The sequence below is a fragment of the Tursiops truncatus genome, chromosome 20 (assembly GCF_011762595.2).
Source record: "Tursiops truncatus isolate mTurTru1 chromosome 20, mTurTru1.mat.Y, whole genome shotgun sequence".
Taxonomy (NCBI): Eukaryota; Metazoa; Chordata; class Mammalia; order Artiodactyla; family Delphinidae; genus Tursiops; species Tursiops truncatus.
The window spans coordinates 14,177,349-14,199,780 of NC_047053.1; the positions used below are offsets into that span (position 1 = coordinate 14,177,349).

At 36.5% G+C, this 22,432-nt stretch overlaps 1 protein-coding gene across 2 annotated transcripts in view; it reads right to left on the reverse strand.

Annotated features, from left to right (window-relative positions):
• Positions 1-1,626: 1,626 nt before the first annotated feature.
• The window catches only part of GOSR1 (golgi SNAP receptor complex member 1), a 50,094-nt gene continuing 29,288 nt past the window's right edge, over positions 1,627-22,432 (reverse strand). For both annotated transcript variants that reach the window (XM_004311642.4, XM_019926955.3), the window contains exons 7-9: positions 16,114-16,143; positions 8,555-8,637; positions 1,627-5,674 (exon numbers count right to left, since the gene is read on the reverse strand). In XM_004311642.4, coding sequence (XP_004311690.1) covers positions 5,550-5,674; positions 8,555-8,637; positions 16,114-16,143 — 238 coding nt within the window. In that variant the 3' untranslated portion in view covers positions 1,627-5,549. The remainder of the gene's footprint in view (positions 5,675-8,554; positions 8,638-16,113; positions 16,144-22,432) is intronic.

The window sequence follows — 22,432 nt, forward strand, 5'->3', positions numbered from 1 at the left end:
TTAGGAAGGAGGAATACACTTGTTTTTCTCATGGCTCTTGCTTTATAGAAACAAGAGAAAATGTCCTGATAGAAAACACCTTCAGTGAGATTCCCCAGCCGCCTTTGTTTTTTTTTTTTTTTTTTTTACTTCTAGGCACCTCTGGTAGCAGACAAGGCATGTTGGGGCAGAGCCTCGGATCCTAAGGAAAGGCCAGGTTAGGTAGGAGCTGGCAGCTCTTCAAAGCCATGCCACCTGAAGGGAAATGTACCACGACACGGTCTGGGTGGCACTGACTGAGGATCTGTGCTGAGGTGCTTTGTCAGGCTTGGCCTCAGCCATCTCTAGGAAGACCTCCAAGGTTCTAAACTAGAAGAAATGGGCAGGAAGTTTGGTCCAAATTAAACCCATTAAAAAAAAAATTTCCTACAACTTCAATGCATTATTTCTTGTAAAGAAATAGTGATTTACAAATGAGAACTCTTTATTAAGCCCTTGGCTAGTAGCTAGCATTCCTTGAAAATAATCAAGCCACAGGGCTTTAAATATTCTAAATGTATTGCCTCTAAAATCAGGCGAAATTGGTGGTTCTTCTATAGCTTCTTTCCTAATCATGCAGCATGAGTTACAATATATTTTGTGGAACTAGGACAAGGTTTGGCACCAAAGAGCCCTCAAGATTCAAATCTTTCAACTGTTCACTCTGATTTTGAGCAAATTAGTCCTCGGCACTAGTTTGTTAATCTGTAAAAAGGTCAAGATCCCGAGGAATAGATGGCTTTAGAGGCCATGTGAGTGGATGGGAGGGAAAAGCTGGGGGTGGCCCACAAAGAAAGAACAGCGTGGTCAGATAAAAAGGATGAACGGGGGGTGGGGAATCATTACCAATGGGGACAGGGTTTCCTTTTGGGATGACAAAAATGTTCTAAAGTTAGACAGTGGTGCTGGTTGCACAACTAACATACTAAAATCCATCGGTACACTTTGAAAGGGTGAATTTTGTGAATTGAATTATATCTCAATTATACTGTTATTTCAAAAAATACTTACTATTAATTATTTATTTCGGTTGCACCAGGTCTTAGTTGCGGAACGTGGAATCTTCGTTGCGGCATGTTTAATTGCGGCATGCGGACTCTTAGTTGTGGCATGCATGTGCGATCTAGTTCCCCGACTGCATTGGGAGTGTGGAGTCTTACCCACTTGACAACCAGGGCAAGTCCCTATGCTATTATTTTTTAAAAAGGATGCAGAATACATGAATGAGAACATTTGGAGAGGTAATGGGAAGTGAGGGATTTTCAAACTCTTTTGCGGGGTGGGGGTCCTCAGATCTATACAATTAAATGTCATTATTTAGGGAGGGCAAGAAATTGTTTTTATTGCTAAATTCTACTATTTTACATTTCCATCATACTTCCTGAAGTTTCATTTTGCTAAGAGATTCTCCTTCACTTCTTGGGCTAAATTATTAGTGGAATATTCCTATGATGTTTTTGAATGATAGGTGATAGCTTTTCAGTGCCTGTACTGTTTCACCCTGGGTTTTAGGACACCATGAAAAATACTTATTAATACCAAAGATTTCATAACACTACCCCAAACTGCCTTGATGGCACTATTCCAATACAAACAACAGACACACCATTCATATTTCTAATTTATTATTAAATTACATAACAAAGCTTCTTCTATACAGTCAGAAAATGCACATTTAGATGAGAACAAAAAATTAAGTACAAATACAATAAACCTGGTTCCAAGAAGCCATTTTAAAAGCAAAAAATTAGAAAGTGCATTTGGAATAGATTTTTTAAAACCTGTATTGGCATTTTTCATGAGGAAACATCTTCCATCATGGTAAAGTGTGATTGGAATTGATTTCCCTCCCTAAGAGCTAAATAGGATAGGAACAGATGCAAATGCTTTGATACTAAAGTAATACTTCTGATACTTTGTACTAGGCACAAAGAAAATGAGAAAGATCCCTTAGGACATGGCTCAGCTGTCTCAGCTTCTTATCCAATAAACATCCTCAAGAGTCACTTGTTCCTCATTTTCTTTTGCCCTATAAAACTTACGGGTGTGCAGATTTATAAAGGAATAACAAGATTAGTTTATAAAGATCATGATGAAAAGCTCTATATCTTTTTGGAGACCAGGCTAAACAACCCCTACCCCAAAAGGAGAATAGAACACAATCATTTTAATTCCCAGCAGAATCCATTTACTCTTTACATTTGCCACAAAATTCAGTGTAACACTAGACATGGCTATTTATCCTCAATAGCTTAATATTGCAAGTTAGAAAATGCAGTCAATTTCCAAGAAATCATATCTGGCTAGTGATCAAACATGAGGTATTAGAAAACCAAAAAGGCTAGTCCAGTTCTTTAAAGTCCTTTTCCTCAGGTTGAGATCATTAACAATGAAATAGAAAATTAATGGTGGGAATGCAAGTCCAAGGTGCCTCAATTCCATAGAGGCCAAAAGTCATTGCATCAAAAAGCTCCGTAAGTACATTTTTGTATTCAGCGTCCAACAGGAAAGAACTAAAATCAATATTAATTGGTTCCAGATACAAAAAGTGCCCTCATGATGACTCCTCTCACTGCTCATCTCCACTCTCAGGATTGTACTCCCATGTCTGATCTGAGTACTCGGCAGTATGGAAAAAGGCATTCTCTATAAAAGTGAATTTTGGTAAGCAGGAGAAATGAATAATGGAGAAGAAAAGCCCATATTTTTCTAACATTAGAAAAATATGGGTATGCAATGCTGCAAATTACAGGGACTCCTTCAGCATCGTTATTAATAACAGTAAGAAGAATATAGAAATAGCCAGGAGAGATCAACTGAAGCACTTGAATATCTGGGCTTGAACTTGAGTAATAGATTCATTAAGCATTTTAAACTAAAGTTATCAGCGCACAGTAAAACAAACTCTCAGAAGTATACCTTTTGGAATTTTCTGCCCTTTTTGTTGCCATGGTTTTTCATACTTTTAAGTGAAACGGAAAGTTTTGAGTGGTTATTAAGAAGATCCCAAAAGGAAAGATCCATCATATAAGACAATAGCTGAGAGAGAATAACTTCCTGTAAGAGGTAACCTTTGGGACAAGGAATAGAAAATTCCTTGGACCTGGCTCTGATTGGCTCTCATAAGCAATTTACTGTTGGCCCCTGAGCCTAGTAACTGGTTTGTAAGGACAGCAAAAAAGTTAAGAAAACCAAGCTGCTAAAAAAAAAAAAAAAAAAGCTAAATGGCACGAAACTGAAAGAGTTCAAATCAGCTATCACGGGATCCAAAATAAGCCTCTACTTGTAAATGGCACACTTCTATCCTCGCTCTAGGGCCTCCTTCTGCAAAAGAAGGAACCATAAAGGACAGAGGAGCACAGCCCTAGCGCTCTACGTTTGGCCCTGGGTTACCTCACTATGGGCTACAGCACTGGGAGGTTAGTCAGACCTACCTGACACCAACATCTACACCACGCTTTTTCAACTTCCTCAGAAGAACTAGTTTCTTTATTTTCATAAAGAAAATAATCAACATAATTCTATTACTTCATTTAAGCACAACCCTAGTGGAAAGGCTTCCCAACCATCAAAAGTGTTTGTTTGCTCAGCTGCAGCAAAAGCTAGATTAGCTTGGGTCCTAGTTTTAGTCTCACACCACCACCCATTAATGAACACACCAAACACACCAGTAAAAAAGACTGGTAGTATCATTAAATAAATAACTTTATTTATACTTCAGATTTTCTAAATGCCGACTATACAGCAACCAAAGTCCCATAAATTCTAGCTGAGGCACAACCACCGATCAAGACCCTTTGAAAAATCAAAGATAATAAAGTGTCAGGGGAGAGAAGTTTTGTTCTCCCAACAGAGAATTAAATAAATGAACTTATTTCTCTGATCTTTTAAGGTTCACACTGGGAAAACTTAAACTTTCTTTTAAGGGCATCCCCAATCAACTGACTGATCAATCAACCCATATTTAGAAAAATAAACCCCATAGTTAAAAAAAGTATCAAACACTCTTCCTACCCAGAACATAGTAAAACTTTGACACCAGCATGAAAAACCTCTCCGTTTCTGCACCAGACCAGAGGTTAGTCTACCCATCAGCCTGTAATCAAATTCATCTGAATATCACCATCAACACTCTGTGATGTAGTTAAGAACTACATACTAATATCCGTTTATTCCCCATGGCATGGTCTTAAGCCAGTACTATAAATACCATAGTAAATTCCAAAGGTGAAGAGTAGCCTTCTTTCTTGGTGAGGAATACAGCTGTTGGAAGTCTTCGGCCTATTTGTGGTAGTTCAGTTAGAGAAGTAATAGATTTACAGAAACTGAGAAATGGTTAAACTTGAAAAGATTTCTGGTGGGTGGTTTAAAATTTTGTCACTGTCCAGGGTGGTAATAGAAAACAGGTGCAGATAGAGATAGATTCTGTTATATGCACCTTCAATAATAAAGCCATTCTCTGGATGTTTGAAAAAGCTTAAGAGATTTGGAATGAATAGGTTTTCACAAAACACAGAATTCCTGGTACATCAGACAGCGGTTCTTAAACTTTTGCTCATAAATGTGGAACACTTACAAATGGAATTATCTGATGGTGACCCCTCACTCAGTGTCTTTTTACATGTGGCCTGTTAAAGAGATCTCACTGAAAACCAAGCGTTCCCCTCACTCAGTTGCCGGTGTTAATCCTGACATGATGAAGAATAGTTGCAATGACAGACACTGGCTTTTTGTCATGGTAGAACTGAGATTTCATTTTCTTACAGTAGTAAATATTAACCCAATGGAAGAGATTAACAAAAAACAGTGACTGACCAAAAAAAAGCCTGTCATTCTTGATGATTTTCCAGGAATACAGTTAACCCCAGAGTGTGCACTATTAAAAAATAAAATAAAGAAAAAAGCTTTTTTGCAGTACTTGTCTTCTATTTCAGACAACCTCAACTGGGTTGAAGTTGGTCTGTGAGCATCTCAAAGATTCTTTGAAAAATGTAATTTTTCTTGAATACCGAAAGAGTTGGGGACAAAGTAGAAATTTATAGCACAGATTATCAAGAAATGACTTGTGATTTCTCATCATGAGTGTAAAATAGAAGGACAAAGACTATTTTTATTCACAACCCCATCTGGTGGCTGAAAGGAAAGCAGTCTTTGGATATAGAGAAACCTGGTTTTCTGAAGAATCCAGCTGTAAGACCGGGCTTGTCATCAGCCTTCAACACTTTCACCGAGGCACGGAAACTCTGTTTCTGATGGGTTTACTTACCTCTTCGGGAGACAAAAGCAACTGAAAACATTTATTATTTTTTTAAAACTAAAAACAGAAGGAAACGTGTGTTAGAAAAGATAGCACAGAAAACCTGTGACTTCAGCTCAACCTGACCACGTCACAGAGTCCGTCACTATCAGTCTTGAATTAATCCTGCCGGTCAGGCTAATTATCAGGTCAGTCAACTTCTCCTTCCTACTTTTTCTTATTCCGGATCAGGGTGTGAAAGTGGTGGCTGTCAAGAGTCCCTGGAGATGTCTCATCAATGGAAAGCATACAGCAGCAATAGGATGGTACAGACACCAATAACACCGCCCAGGATGAGTGAGTCTCGCCGCTTCCTAAGGTTGATCCTCTGGATAAGGCTGTTCACAGCAGGAAAACGATCTTTGGGAAATCTTTATTAAGGTCATATTTGGAAGAAGCCTCTTTAGTGAAAACTCACAGGAATCACAAAAACAGAGATCAGTGGAGTCCAGAAACGATAAATGATGAGAAGAAATAGAGGGGAAAAAAGTCACACTGAGGGAGCTACAGCAAACACAAATGCCCTACTGCTCAAGGGCAAATTCAAGTCTCCTAGTAAACTGCAGTACACAAGAACCATGAAAAGAAAAAAATTAACAGCGAGAGAAGAAACAATGATGACTGCTACCATGTACTGAGGGATTGCTATCAGGGTGGGAGCCCATGTGGTCGGGAGAGAGGAACCCTGCAGGGCACGGAGGTACAGGTGCAGCCAGCTACCACCACCATTATCCTGAGGTTCCTGTCTTTCCTTTTTTTCCTTCTCTTTCTCTCTCCCTCTCTTTCTTAAACCCCTTTTCTCAGGAGACTGGGAAGTTTTGCCAGAAAGGTTTTGAGGAATATGTGATCTTCTCCCCAAGGTGATAAGCCTCCTTGGATTCAGGTAATTGGTGGGAACAAACTCTTAAGTGTCTCTATAATCAAGTACTGGTTAATTATTTAAAATTTTAAATTTACTTTACAGCAGTAGGCAGGATACCGTAAGAAAGTGGGTTAAACTGCTCTGGCTGTCCTATTTGGGGAACATAAAGAAAGGAAAGAAAATTTTCAATTTTAGGAGTTTTATAGCAGTCACAACTGCATTTTACTTAGTACTGTAAAATAGCTTCATATCTTACTTGTTGGTATGTTGCAATCAGAGCACACGCTTCTGCATCCTACATTGTTTTGCATTTCTAGCACTGGTTTCTGACTACACACCTGCAGGTGCATCCTCTTTGTTAACAGAGGTATTGTATCAAGGTCAAGAAAAGCAACAACAAAATCACCTAGGTTACTAGAGAGCTGGAATAATCCCTACTCCCGGTGAATCCTCACTGCATTTTCCTGTAAATAAATGACTCTCAGCAGGGACTGTATTGTGTATTTATATACTCTACATATTGTATGTAGAGGTTATGTTTTTTTCTAATCTTGAATTTTTCTGTGCCTAATGAAGAGAACTTTACACACTGTAGGCATTAATGTGTTTTTCAAATTAATCAACAAAAAAAAGGGGACAATTTGCAGAAACAACTTTTAAAATGCAGAACAGAAAGCATGAAGTAATGTGCAAAAACTTATACAGTGTAAGGTACAAATCTCTTTTAAAGCAAATGCTTAATCTTTTCTTGCTTGGTAAAAGAAGGGTCAACAACCCTGTGAGAGAAAGTAAGAAAACTTTTGACATTAGGAAACCCTGTCTATAGTGGACATATTTCTATCTAGTTTATTACCTTAGGGGAACCACCCCCCTCCTTCTATAATAATCCAGTTCAGTTCATGTAACAGGGTGGGGCTGACCTTGTCCTCTGACATCAGGTGTACATACGCACTCAGGATTGGCCAGAGAGAATACTCACTCCCCTTGGCCAATGGCTGGGTTAGGAATAGCCTGAGGTAACTCAAGCTAGGGCAACCACAGTCCTCTTGGGACATGTGCCAGAGCTGTCAGAAAAGACGCCCGTTTTCCATGAGAATTTTTGAACTGGTAGGAGGTGACTCTTGTAGCCATCTCTATCGGCACGAGGAGGAATCTGCCTGAGAATGAGGCCAACACACAAGAAAATAGAAATAAGAGAGGGAGTAGGGAAACAGAGAGCAAAGGCAGATTCTTGATAATAAAATCTGAGCCCCTGCTTCCAGCTACACCTTAAGCCAAATTCTACCCCTGAATTTTACAGATATATGAACAAATTAATTCCCTCCTTTTCTTCCTTAAGTCAGTATGAATTAGGTTTCTATTACTATCTCTCTATGGAGTCCTGACTAACTCACACCCATTTTATTTGATTTTTTTAAACATAATTTTGGGAATGATTCTAATTTATGGTACTGGTAAAATGAGATAATGTATATAACAGTACTCTGTTAACTGTAGAGCCCTATATAAAATATAAATGATTTTGGAGGTGTGGTTTTATACTTAGGGTGACAAAGCAAGAACAAAATTCACCAAAAACTGGAAAATACCAACAGCCTTCAGGATATTCCTTTCCTTAGGCAAATAAGGTATGAAACTAAAAGTGACCTTAAATTATCTAGGACCAGAAGATACTCAACTTTTGAAAGTTAAAGGTCCTTTCCCCCTTAGTAATTGGGGGAGGAAACTTTTTCTCTAAGAAGGCTTGACTTCTCAGAGTAAACAAAATGTTTTAGCTTAGCAGGCTTATCAGTTTCCCTGCTGGGTTTCTCAGAAGTAGCAGTAATACTACTTTAAATTGGGAAACTGAAGAATTAAAAAGGTAGAGGCCACAATAAACAAGCAGCAAATCTATCCTAGAGTTTAGCTTGTGCAAAATGAAACTACGCCACCAGCAGTGACAACTCATTTACATGTATGGCTGTCTACTTCCCTCTCTTTCTAAGCATGTGCCACTGACTTATTCTCCAAACTGAATAAAGAAAGAAGAAAAAGCACATAGTTTATGATGTTAGGTAAAAACTGTGTACACTGTGGAGTTCTAAAAGTTTAAAAGTTCAAGAGCTTTTAAAATGTAAAATAATTCTATGAATTTGAAAATTCACATAATTATTTTCTAGATCTACTAGTATTAACCCTCTGGTGTGCAATCTTTTACATATGGCATTAAACAGTATGATCGTTCAGGAGTGCAGGGCATATCATAATACAGAATTACTGATGGCCTCTACTGTTACTGATGATGGCAACCTGTCCAGAAGAGGGGGAGAGTGGTGAAGCACATACACAGATTTTTTTCCCCAAAAAAACCCCAGATTTCAAGCTTTCAAAAAGGATACTGGCCAAAGTGTTCATTTTGCTCTGAATTGACTTCAACATTCCTCTCTGTGAAGTCATATTTTCTTTTGTTGCCATAGCAATGCTGCAAGGGAGGAAAAGAGAAGCTCAATAAACTGATGTTTCAAGATGATCCTGCATGCATTCATCATACTCTTAAAAGTAAACAGAAAACTAAGGTGAGCACATCACCTTTGAAAAGCACTGGGCAGGAACATGGAAGAAAAAAAAAAATCACCTCCCAAGTCATCTTCCCATTGTCCTTTTTCTGAATGACCACTTCATCCCCAATGCTATTCTCTGATATTCTTTTGGACAAGGCAGTGGACTGTTTCCTGTGGGTTGCTTTTTTTTCCCCAAAGTAACAAATGAAATAAGACAACTGACAAATCACACATTACAAAAGCTTCTTAAAATGGTTTTAAAAGGGGCCAGGTACTAAAATATCCTTAATCAGGAAAAACCCTTGAGAGGGAAGTAGGGAATTACAATTATAAAAATAGAACCAAAGGTGCAACATATCACAAAATATTTATATACAACCAGCCCTTAACTTATGGAAAGATCACGTTCCAGGGGCTTCCCTGGTGGTGCAGTGGTTGAGAATCTGCCTGCCAATGCAGAGGACACGGGTTTGATCCCTGGTCTGGGAACATCCCACATGCCGCGGAGCAACTAAGCCCGTGAGCCACAAATACTGAGCCTGCGCTCTAGAGCCCGTGAGCCACAACTACTGAGTTTGCGTGCCGCAACTACTGAAGCCCGTGCGCCTAGAGCCCGTGATTCGCAACAAGAGAAGCCACCGCAATGAGAAGCCCACGCAGCACAACGAAGAGCAGCCCCCGCTCACCGCAACTAGAGAAAGCCCACGCACAGCAACGAAGACCCAACTCAGCCCCCCCAAAAAAAAAAGAAAGAAAGAAATTTATTTAAAAAAAGAAATTATGTTCCAAAACTCTATTTGAGACCCAACCAAGTAGATTTTAGGACACACATGCAACATTAAGCTAGTTTCCAAGCCAGGTGACAAAGGTCACAGATTCATTAAGCAAATGAGAAAGAAGGGAAGTCACTTTTTCACTCTTTGTAGAGTACAGTTTCTTTCATGTAACTACTTTGATGTGCTTTTTAAAGAAATCTCAGTTAATATCTTTTTGCTATCGCTGCCAGGATTATTAACTTTCAATAGTCTTATCTTCTTGGACATTAGTATCCTAGAGGGCAGGGTCAGTATACATTTTGATACGTAACACACAGGGGAGCGTTTTAGATACTGATATTATAGAAAGCAGTAGGAAATAGGAAGTTCTTCAGTAATTCTGAAAATATGTGAAACATTAAAAAAACCGAAAAGCAACAGAAATGAAGATATTCTGGGAAGATGGTAGAGCACAAATTCTTGACCTTATCTCTGGCCCAGTTTCCTCTATGGAAGAACACAAGACAAAGGTAGACATGCCGGGGAGGGTCCATCTGAGGTCCCAAGTTCTCTTGAGATCTCGAGGGAAGAAAGCCAGGGAGGGCTACACTCTCTCAAGCAAGGGAAGAACCAAAGAACTGATGGCAGGGAAGACTATATTTTTCTTCAAGCCTGGGGCAAAGATGTCGGTTTCACTGCATCTTGAGAAGCCCAGACAGTGGAAGGTAAGGGTCTGCATGCACAGGGGCTGCAGTGATGTACTGAACTGCTCAGTCCCTACAGCTGGGAAAGGCCTGCTACACACAGCCAGAGAGACCTATAAGCAGACAGCTGACATCTACAAGCTGGTGTGACAACGAGCCCCTAAGAGGGAAAACTGCTGGGCCATCTACTGCCACCTGTATGTACCTGCTTTAGGGTCTCTAACAGCCTGACCTACCAGAGGGCTAACTGAACACATTTTTGGACAGGCCAAGACCAGGTATGCTTCTGGAGGAAAATGCTAGAGGGAGTACTTGGAGCAAATGACAAATGAATCAACTGAAATTTCAAGATCTGAGAAGGCAAAGAAGAAACAAAAGTGTGTAGGGAGATATATAAAAGGATAAGCATTGTTTGGAATAGTGAAAGACAAATGAAAAAATACTCCCCACCATCACCCCCTCCTCGCAAAACCTGGTAACAACACTGGAATGGTTTAGTAGATTACTGTATACCTATACTATGAAATAATATTTGCTTATTAAAAGAGTGAGTCAGAATTATTTCCATTAACCGGGAGGGATGTTTATGATATACTGAATGATTTAAGTGAGCCACAGAATGTGTATAGTATTAGTCCTTTTTTATTTTAAGAAACACTCAAAACATCTTTGTGTATGTTTGTATGACAGTGAGAAAGCTATCAGAAAGATACATAACTGTCAGCTAATACAAGTTACTTCGGGGGGTAGGAATGGCAGGGCACCACCAGGAGACAAACTTTTTCTTTATACATTTTAGAATTATTTAAATTGTTATAGTAAGAACATTGTACTTTTATAATACATAAACATCTAATAAAGAAAATCAAAAAGAAAATTAGAGGAATTCCACCTGAGTGATTAAGAAATGTTAATAACATTACTAGCACCAAATCCCCTACTGTTATTCACCTCAGTACCATTATGAGTCAAGTAATGATTTATAAAGGTTTTCCCAGATCCTAGAAAATCTAAAGAATTGAAGGGATCAGGTATATCGGAAGACAGAATGAACATTTGTGGAAATTTGTAAAAGGAGTTGTCAGACCCCTAAATTACCTGCTCCAAACCATGCAGGCAGGTGACTGCCCTCAGTTCAGCAGAAAATCTAACCAAGAAGAGACCTACAGATACTGACATTTTAAAGCCCCCAATGAAACAGCCAGGCCCCTTCCTGATCACCCATGGGGAAGCCTCCCACTCAACAAATCCTACCACTCACGCACACAGAATGAGCGTCCAATCACTAGATTTGGAGCCTCACCCTTAAATATGAACAAAGAGCCAAGGTTCACCAGACATTTGAGGAGAGCCTCTAACATAAAACGCAGAGATCCAAACAAACCAACCAGCAAACAGAAGAGTGATTCTGAGGAAACAGAGGCAATAAAGGAGGCTCATGAAACTCTAAAATCTAATTATATTTAATGCCCTCCGAGATAAAGTATCACATCCATGAAACATACAAACATAAACGTGTGTGTGTGTGTGTGTGTGTGTGTGTGTGTGTGTGTGTGTCTATCCCTTTAGAGAGCTCGTGTAAATTACAAAAAGGAGAGTGGAAATAAAAACATAACAGAAGCGTTAGAAGGAAAAATTGAGTAAACTTCCCAGAAAGTAGGAAAAAAAAAAAAAAGCAAGACAGAGAAAAGGTAAGAAAGGATCAAGAAAAGGTAGGGAAGTAAGAGGTACAAACTATTAGGTATAAAATAAGCTGCAAGGATATATTGCCCAACACAGGGAATATAGCCAATATTTTATAATAACTAATAAATGGAGTAAAAACCTTTAAAAATTGTGAATCACTATATTGTACATGCATATCTTATAGAGTATTGTATAGCAACTATACTTCAATAAAAAAATAAGAAAAAAGGGGGGGACACTTCCCTGGCGGTCCAGTGGTTAAGACTCCGCGCTGCCACTGCAGGAGGTGCAGGTTCGGTCCCTTGTCAGGGAGCTAAGATCCCACATGCCACATGGCGTGGCCTTACAAAAATAAAAAGGAACTAGGAAAAATGCATGTTGTGGTTCCACCATTCAGGGGTTGGTTACAGTAGGGCAGCTCCCTAGACCATCATGGACTTCCACTGCCCAAGATTATCCTTGGTCAAGAATAGGAACCCCATTTCCAGTGTCCATAACCAGTGTTCTACAAGCAACCACCCTTCCCTTTACAGGGATTAACACTTACCCATATGGCCCTCTCACAACTTACTGATTTAAGTCATGGACAAGTTAGGTGATGGCACATACTAACCTGCTATGGTTAATATCATTCCACTTTTTCTAAATGCCCAATTACACATGTGTCTGCCTATATCTATGAATATGTTCATATTTTTATTATTTTTACACAGATACAAAGAGAGACATAGAGAAAAATATGGAAGAATACATACCAAATTATTAACCAATCTAGTCGCTGTATTTTAGGTGAATTCTTTTTTTCCCATTTTATTTAGGTATATTTGACAAATATAAAGTGTATATTAAAAAGAAAAAAGGAAAAAAAAAAAAAAGAAAAAAGGATCAAGAAGAACGAGGGAAGAAAATGATAAACATAAGAAAATTTCTCAGATCTGAAGATAAGTTTCCAGACTGTAAGAGCCCACCAAATGCCTAATTCAATGGACTAAAAAAGATGCATGTCAAGCTCATATGGTGAGATTAAAAACAAACAAAAACATAAGGGAAAAGAGATGATCTTAAAAGCTTCCAGAGGAAAAAAAAATGCTTAACAAATATAAAGGACCAGAAATTTTAATTGGCATTGGACTTAAAAAGCAGCACTGGAAACAATGCTTTCAAAAATTTCAAAATTATTTTCAATCTAGAATTCTATATCTTAGCTAAACAATGAATCAAGAATATGGGTAGAATAAAGACTTTTTTTGATGTGTAAAGTCCAAAAATTTTACCTCCTATTCTTTCTGAGGAAGCTACTAAAGAACATGGTCCAACATAATGAGGGAATAAACTAAGACAGTTGAAGACTTTTATTTTTTAGAAATAAGTGATCCAGTAGAGGAGGTCATTTTAGGATAATGGTGAAATGACATCCCAGGACCAGTACAGTGAATGCACCAGGTCTAGAGCAAAACCAGTCAAGATTAGAACAGAAAGAGGCGGGCAATGTCAACTTTATAGCACATTGAATTTTAGATCCAAAAAGTAAAAAGATCACAAGAATAAGAGTCAAACTAACAACATCCTTTGTACCATTAGTTCTTATTCATAATTTTTCAAGTTAAGTGTATATCTATGATAGAATACGATACATTTAAAATTGGTTGTTTTATAATAAATTTACTTTACCAGGTATTTTTAAATAGGTATTATGGCCTTGTAAAAAGTTACAATTCAAACCTGGGCTGAGATATCTGAGGCCAATCTCTGAATCATATATGCCTCTGTTTTCTTAAACTGGGACTATCACCATCTCCTATGCACTCTGACTCAGAAGCAGATAGGGAAAATTAAAAAATAATTTCCGCAAAGCACTTTGTGTTCCTTGGAGAACGGATATTATCATCATACATTATGTTATTATCTTGTTGAATATGCATGATTTCCAGTACCACACCAAGTATATCTAGATATACTTTCCCAACTTATTCCATCATCTGGAGTCAAGCTGAGTGAATCTAGGCTGTTGTTATTTCAAGGGTCAAATATGCAGAGGCAAAACATAAGCTCCAAATAATATATAATGCTTTTAAAATGATAAATTATTGATGTGTTTACTGGAACTTCAACTTTCTCACACGTTCTGTGAACTAAACTCAGACACTTATTTTTTCAACAACAGACAATACTAGTTATACATTTAAAGCTTAAGAATACATTTACAAATATTAAAAATATTCGTTCTTTTCAATAAACTGGTGTCAGCTTATATTCATTTGTGTACATATTCTAAAAATACAGCTCTAAAAGGAAAAGGTAAAATTTTACATGTAAATATGTAAAAATAATTATTTGACACTTTAATTTTATATTATCCATAAGTAATCATAACTAGCTTTATAGTCAATAAAATTTCACTTGTGATACCTATCATATTTTGAAACAAAGTGAAATAGTGAAATAAAAGGCCTTCTAATTACATGTTTTTTTGCTTTTTAACTAGCAAAATAATAATATCAGTGACTTGATAGTTCTCAAATGTTCCTATCCTATGAGGTACTCCAAATTTTTATACTCATATCACCTGCCCTTAAAAAGGCCAGCTTGGAATCGAAAAGCTTAAGGCAGCCTGGTGCTAGAAGATAAGGTATAAAGGAAGAAATAAAAGGATGAAAAAAAAGGAAAAGGGTTATAAGGAAACCTTAAGTAAAGAATCCTTTGCAAAATGTGACCCAACTTTATGTGCTGATGAAAGGTAAGGAGTCACAAGGGAGATATTTCAGTTGATAATTAGGCAATTTTGTGAAAACGTTGGTCAGATGGAAGACCCAGTGCATGCAATTCAAACAAAATTCCAAGATGTGATAACTGCGTATTATTATAAAAGATAATTTATTAAGATTATTAAATAATGATAGGATCCATTTAATAAAATAAGAATCCATGAGGCCATTTCAACATAAATATTTAGGATATGAACACTGAAATATTTAGAGGTTAAGAGGCAACATGTCTGCAACTTATTTTCAAGTAGTTCAGAAAAAAATTGCAAAAAAGCAAATGTGGCAAAATGATAACATTTGGGGCATCTCGGTAAAAGGTATAAGGGAATTCTTTGTACCATTGGAACTTTTCTGAAATCCGAAATGAAATCAAAATAAAAAGTTAAAAAAAAAGTATAAATAATAGAGCTGCCATTTTCAAATTACCTAGTATCAGCCAGGCATTGTATTAGGCATTTTACTCATATTATCTTTAATTTTCAAAACAATCTTCTAGAGTAGGTATTATCATCAATCCCATGTTTTTAAACACATAAGAAAATGAAGAAACTTATCCAAGACACAGATCTAATTAAGTAGCACAGCCAGGTTTCAAACCAAATAACACTCCAAAGCTTGTCCTCTTTCTGTAAGGTAGTAAATATAGTAGTGGTTTAGATAGAGCTCTTATTCTACAGTTAGAGACTCAGATTTGAGGATTTGAATCCTCAATACTATTTGTTAGTCATGTGACCATGGGCAAATTACTTACCTTAACTTCTTTTTTGTTTTGGAGATAGTATCTAGTGATCAGTGCCTATCTCATGAGTTATTGAGGAGATTAAATAACATACAGCAATGTAAAACACTTGAACACAATACCAAAGCCTATGGTAAGAATACAAATGTTTGTTGTTTTTCCCATGTACTTCGTTCTACCTTTCCTGAAAAACAGTGCTGTAGACATTGCTGAATTTTAAAGAACGGAGACCGTTCCTAGTTAACTTACTTTTTTACTGTCTTAAAATGGGTACTTAAAAATTCACCAAACCTAGAGACTTAAGCAGTTCAAACCAACATATTTCCCTTACCTTAAGCAAGAAACTACTTTAATGTTATTACAGATAATAGTAATTACTACAGGTTTTCTATAGCTGCTGTAACAGAAACCAAGTCTACATAAATGGTATACATAAGACATTTAACAAATCACATGTTCAAGACTGTTTTCATTAAAAAATAAGAATAAAAAGACAGAGGCTGAAAATACTGAGTATGAATTAATCAGAAAAATTAACCTAGGTAAAACAGCTCAATTCTACTAATTCTGGAAACAAATGTTTTAGGCTTCAAATGTATTTTACAAGGGAAAGTCACAGTAAAAATACATTACCATGTAATGAAATTCTCATCTTTAAGGAAGATGAACTGACTTTAACTCTAGTTATAGAATTAACTTTATCTGTTCATTTATATGCAAACAAACAAAAACAAAACATTTTTCCTACCTTATTGTCTCTTCTATTAGACGATCTGAGCTGCAAATAAAAAGAAAATTCAAATTCTGGAATTATTAAACGCACATTTAAAACTTGCACTTAATTTTTCTACATTTTACAGATAGATTACATTTCCAACCATTTATGTAAAAAGAGCACCCAGACTTTTGAAAGCATCTGGAGAAAATTCTGGACTCTGAAATTAATTAATCCACATATACAGTTTTCATCTTACTTTTATTTGTTGGCTTAAATCTATTTCTTCCACAGAGATACTTGATTATTAACGTCAGAACAGTTTTAATGACAGCACAAATGAATAGAACTACTTCTTTAGTTTAGATAGCTCCAAGTTGTCACCATTGTCTATTCAAAACTTAAGAATTACAACCAACTTGTTGAGACAGGATAGGCAAATATAGTTCTAATGCCTATAAGCAGTAATTATTCATATCTTAAAGTTCCTTCCTTTTTTGAAACACAAGATCAAATCTCAGCTTGCCACACTTTAGAATTCAAGAATCTGAATAGGGACTTCCCTGTGGCGCACTGGTTAAGAATCCGCCTGCCAATGCAGGGGACACGGGTTTGATCTCTGGTCCGGAAAGATCTCACATGCCGCGGAGCAACTAAGCCCGTGCGCCACAACTACTGAGCCCGTGTTCCACAACTACTGAAGCCAGCGCGCCTAGAGCCCGTGCTCCGCAACAAGAGAAGCCATCACAAAGAGAAGCCTGCGCACCACAATGAAGAGTAGCCCCCACTTGCCGCAACTAGAGAAAGCCCGTGCACGGCAACAATGACCCAATGCAGCCAAAAATAAATAAATAAATAAAGGACCCTTCACTTGTTTAAAAAAAAAGGAACCTGAATAAAGACACCAATGCACCTTTGATCCGTAAAATATTTGCCTTTATGCATCACACACTGGAAACAAAGAAACCCACCAAAAATCCATTTTAGGGAGGAATTTACAGGTAGCTAAATTGGGTAAAGGGGCAGCTTTATAGCAGAAAGTAGGAAAACAAACTCCCAGACATCTGTATCCATTTGATACAGTGCATGGAACACAGCAGGGACTCAAATACTTGTATGTTTTTTCCAACTACCTCTTTCCAAAAGGATTTCTAAGTTTATTGTATAAATTAATAAACTGAGGTTTTATTATAAGGTAGTGGACCAGGAAATCTAAGTTACTGTATGAATTAGGGAACAAAGATGAACTTTAAAAATGTCATAAATATCTTATATAAATGCTATGATTAAGAATTTCAAAAATTACAAAGACGGTGGAGGGATTAAGAGCCAGACTATGTGGCTTTCTGAATGGTAACTGTATCACCTATTAGCTGAATAAACTCCATTCATTAAAAGCATCCTGGATAGTGTGGATACAATTCAGCAACAAAGTGGCTCCAAAAAGACAGCATAATTTAGTTAAAATTGAATTTAAAATTATATATAATATATAATCAAGTGGAATAATCCTTCTTAAACAAGTACTTCATAATAGCCCAGAGGCATTCCAAAGAGTCATCTAGAGTCTATATTAAGCAACAAGTTTCCGTTTCTTTCAAGACTGATTTAAACTAGCTGAAAACAATGAGCTAAATTTCATCACCAATTACTGTACCAAGGAATCACTAAAGCCACACTTAGATAATAATTCTGTTTAAAAAATAACTCATTTCCCTAAATACACAAACTGCAAATGACACAAATTTCAAGCACATATTTTAAAGTAGTTTTAACCAACAAAATGTAAGAACTTGGGAAAACCACTTAGGTAACACTAATTAGAATCTTCTTTTAAAAGAGTAGGTGAATAAGTAAATAATAAACGAAAAAGTAAATAATAAACAAGTAAGCAAGTAAGAAAACAAACAATCAAGTGCATAACGAATAAAATTTTAAAACTGATCCCTTTGTAAACTGCAAAAAAATCTGATGAGGTTGTCACCAACCAATGAGATAATTTACATCAAGCACTGTGGTGATGCAGTGTTTCACTTACAGTTAACCAGAGACCTGTGTCTTATTTATTTCTATATAATATCTTCTAAGACATGTTAACAATACAGTTAAGCTGCAGTAGGATACAAAAAGCTGTTTAAGCACTAACAAAGTGTTATTTTACAGATAACATTTGGAAAATACCGAAAAACAAAGATGAACGCAGAAATCATTTGTAACCACTCTTCCATTAACACTGATATTGTGGCATATTTGTTTCTTGTCTGGGTAGACCAAGGAGTATCTCTACTTGCTTTTTTCATGGTTTATTTAGAGAGAAATTTTGTTTTATAATCCCATGAAGTTACCTAGAGACAAAAAAGTTAAGCACCTGACAGACTCTGCCCGTTTCAGTCAGGGAGAGAAAAAAGAGAAAGATAAAAGCTAAATTATTAGCAGTGAAATCAGAGAGCCACATTTTCTATTTTTAAAAAATCAGTAGACTTTTTAGAACAGTTTTAGGTTTGCAGAAATATTCAGCAAGAAGTACAGGGAGCACATATACCCATTCTCCCCCACCTATTATTAACATCTTTAGTGTGGTACATGTGTTACAACTGATGAACCAATATTGATACATTATTAACCAAAGTTCATAGTTTATATTAGGGTTTACTCTTTGCAGTTGTACAGGTCTATGGGTTTTACAAATGCATAATGTCATATATCCACCATTACAGTATCATACAGAATAGTTTCACAGCCCTAAATATCCCCTATTCTCCACTTATTCATTCTTCCTCCTCTTCCCACCCTGAACCCCTGACAACAGCTGATCTTTCTATTGTCTATAGTTTTGACCTTTCCTGAATGTCATGTAGCTGGAATTAAACAGTATGAAGTCTTTCTAGACTGGCTTCTTTTATACATTTAAGGTTCCTCCATATCTTTTGGGGGCTTGATAGCTTGTTTCTTATATCACTGAATAATATTCCATTGAATGGATGTACCTACAGGTTGCTTATCCATTCACTTATTGAAGGACATCTTGGTTGCTTCCAACTTCTGGCAATTATGAGTAAAGGTGCTATAAACATTCATGCGCAGGTTTTTATTTAGACATATTTTCAATTCGTTTAGGTAAATACCTAGGAATGTGACTGCTAGATCATATAGTAAGATTATTTAGCTTTTTAAGAAAAACTTCCAAACTGGCTTCCAAAGTGGCTGTATCACGTTATATTCCCACCAGCAATGAGAATTCCTGTTGCTCCACATCCTTGCTAGCATTTGGTGGTGTCAATGTTTTGGATTTTAGCCATTCTAATAGGTACATGGTGGTATCCAGTTGTTTTAATTTGCAATTCCCTAATGACATATGATGTTGAGCACTTTTAATATGGTTCTTTGCCAGCTGCATACCTTCTCAGATGAAGTGTCTGTCAGACCTTTTGCCCACTTTTTAACTGTTGAGTTTTAAGAGTTCTTTGTATATTTTGGATAACAGTCCTTTATCAGATATGTGTTTTGCAAATATTTTTTTTCCAGTCTGTAGCTGTCTTACATTCCCTTGATAGTGTCTTTGGAAGAGCAGAGGTTTTTCATTTTAATGAAGTAGATCTTACCAACTTTTTCTTTCATGGATGGTGTTTTTGGCATTGTATCTAAAAACTCATTGCCAAGCCCAATGTTACCTAGATTTTCTCCTATGTTATAAAACTTCTATAAGTTCTGTATTTTACATTTAGGTCTATGATCTGTTTTGAGTTATTTTGGGGAAAGGTATAAGGTCAGTGTCTATATTCATTTTTTTGCATGTGGATGCCCAGTTGTTCTAATACCACTTATTCAAAAGACTATCCTTTCTCCACAGACTTGCCTTTGCTCTTCTGTCAAAGATCATTTGACTATATTTGTGTGTCTATTTCTGGGCTCTCTATTCTGTTCCAGTGATCTGTCTGTTCTCTCACCAATACCACACTGTTTTGATTACAAACAATATACAATAGGAAGTCAAGTTTAAATGGGGAGAGTTTTTGTTTCTCTTTTTCTCCTTCGAAGTATTTTAATAAATTTTTGTGCAAAAAAAATATTTTTTAATGTCAACAAACTTGTTTAACTATAGCAGAAACAAAAAGCCTAAGAGAAAATGTGAGGAATCACAGTTTCCATTTGTTGTTCTTTAGATAAATGGTATACAAGGATTGAAATCCTAAAAACCTACCTGAATTATAAAGAGTATGAAATATTAAGGAAGCATTTTCTAATTTGTTTCTGAGACCTCTAAAAATTTAACTTGTATATCAATATAAACTAATCTGCTTATGTAAATAAAAATGGAAATATACTTTTCATTGTATGTATATGTTTTTCTCTCACATACTTATAACTCAGAAAACAGTTCTTTCATAAATATAATCATAGAAATTCAATAGTATCAGCAATCATGACATTCATGAAACTATAAAGAATAAAATGGCTAGTTGCTTTCTCTTACACCCTAGAACCTGAGTTTTATTAGTCAAGGCTCAAGCACTTGACTATATGAACTCAGCTCATGGAGTTGTCATAAGGCTCAAAAGCGATAGTGTAAATAAAAGTACTGTGTAAACTGTATAAGCCTACAGATACATGGCTCATGTAGATCAAGGAACTTTCATGCCTCATAGTCTCTCTCTTGTTCTGCAACTCCTTTCCTGATTTTCAACATAAATTGCTTTCATTTCAAAGTCCAGTTCAGAAGTCAAATCCTTTGGGAAGCCTTTCCCATTCTATCTATACATCAGGCAGAACTAATACTTCTTTATACTATAATGTGTTTTCATAGCTCCTTGCTCTTCATCAATTCCTTTAAGATTATAACAAGCATTTAAGATATATCAAGACATCATACTATGCACTGGAGGAAAAGTATTTTAAATGTGTAAAGCTTAGGAAGTTTTTCACATGTTATCTCATATATTTTAAAAAATATAATATTTTGGGGACTTCCCTGGTGGTCCAGTGGTTAAGACTTCACCTTCCAATGCAGGGGCTGTGGGTTCGATCCCTGGTCAGGGAGCTAAGATCCCACAGGCCTCGTGGCCAAAAAACCAAAACATAAAACAGAAGCAATATTGTAACAAATTCAATAAAGACTTTAAAAATGGTCCACATCAAAAAAAATCTTTAAAGAAAAATAATATTTTTAAGAGTATATGAGGGCTTCCCTGGTGGCACAGTAGTTGAGAGTCCACCTGTCGACGCAGGGGACACGAGTTCGTGCCCCGGTCCGGGAAGATCCCATATGCCGCAGAGCGGCTGGGCCCGTGAGCCATGGCTGCTGAGCCTGCGCGTCTGGAGCCTGTGCTCCGCAATGGGAGAGGCCACAATAGTGAGAGGCCCAAGTACCGCAAAAAAAAAAAAAAGAAAGCTAATGTTAATCTTGAATGCCAAGAGTCTACTATATTGTTCCATTCACAGATGTTATAATCTGACCACTATTTAATTGACTCGTATGGTATTTATTAAATAATATATATAAACTATGTATACCAAAAACTTTTGGGAGAAAACCACTCCATCAAAAGGTCACTAAATTACGGTGATCATATATCTCATATTTTTCAAATATGGTCATGGTCTGTTAATACATTAGAAATGCATTTCATCAAGACTATTCTGGCATCAAAAGTATTTCAAATTTTATTTAAGAAAGGTAAATCGACAGTGCATATAAAAGGTTTCCTCCTTCAGTATTTTCTTTTCTTACTCTTATAATCCCCGTTATGTTCTGCCTTATACAGAAATGCCTCACAGTTTACAAAGCCTTTTTACATGCATTAGCTCAGCAACTCTGTGAAGTAGATACCGTAAGAATCATCTTGGAGAGGTAGTGCAGTATAGCAGAAACAACACAATCAGAGGACGCAGGTTTAAATCTCAGCTTTTACTAGGCATGTAACTTCAGGGAAATTTAACTAAAATCATGAAACAAACAAAAAGTGAAAAAAGGCTGGTGAATTTAAAAATTCAAAAATTCAAGTCTAAACAGCCTAAGACATAAGAAAAGTTGTCAGCAGATAAAACTAAGCTTCCACCTGAGAATTTTCTTTACTCATTCATGGACATATTTATACTGAAGTGTACAATTATAATACAAATATGTGTGCCATCTCAGATAACTCAATCATATCTGCTAAATAGTTAATGGATTGAAAACAAAACAAATTCTCAACTAAATAATGTAACTGATCCTGTTTAAGTGTAATCTGCTTTGTACAACAGTCCCATATTTGAAAAGTTATATGAAACAAATTCTTTAGATTTTTAGAGTGCTTTTAATTTTGTAAAATGCCTTAAATCTTAAGTCATTCTTCCTCAAAATCATCTAACA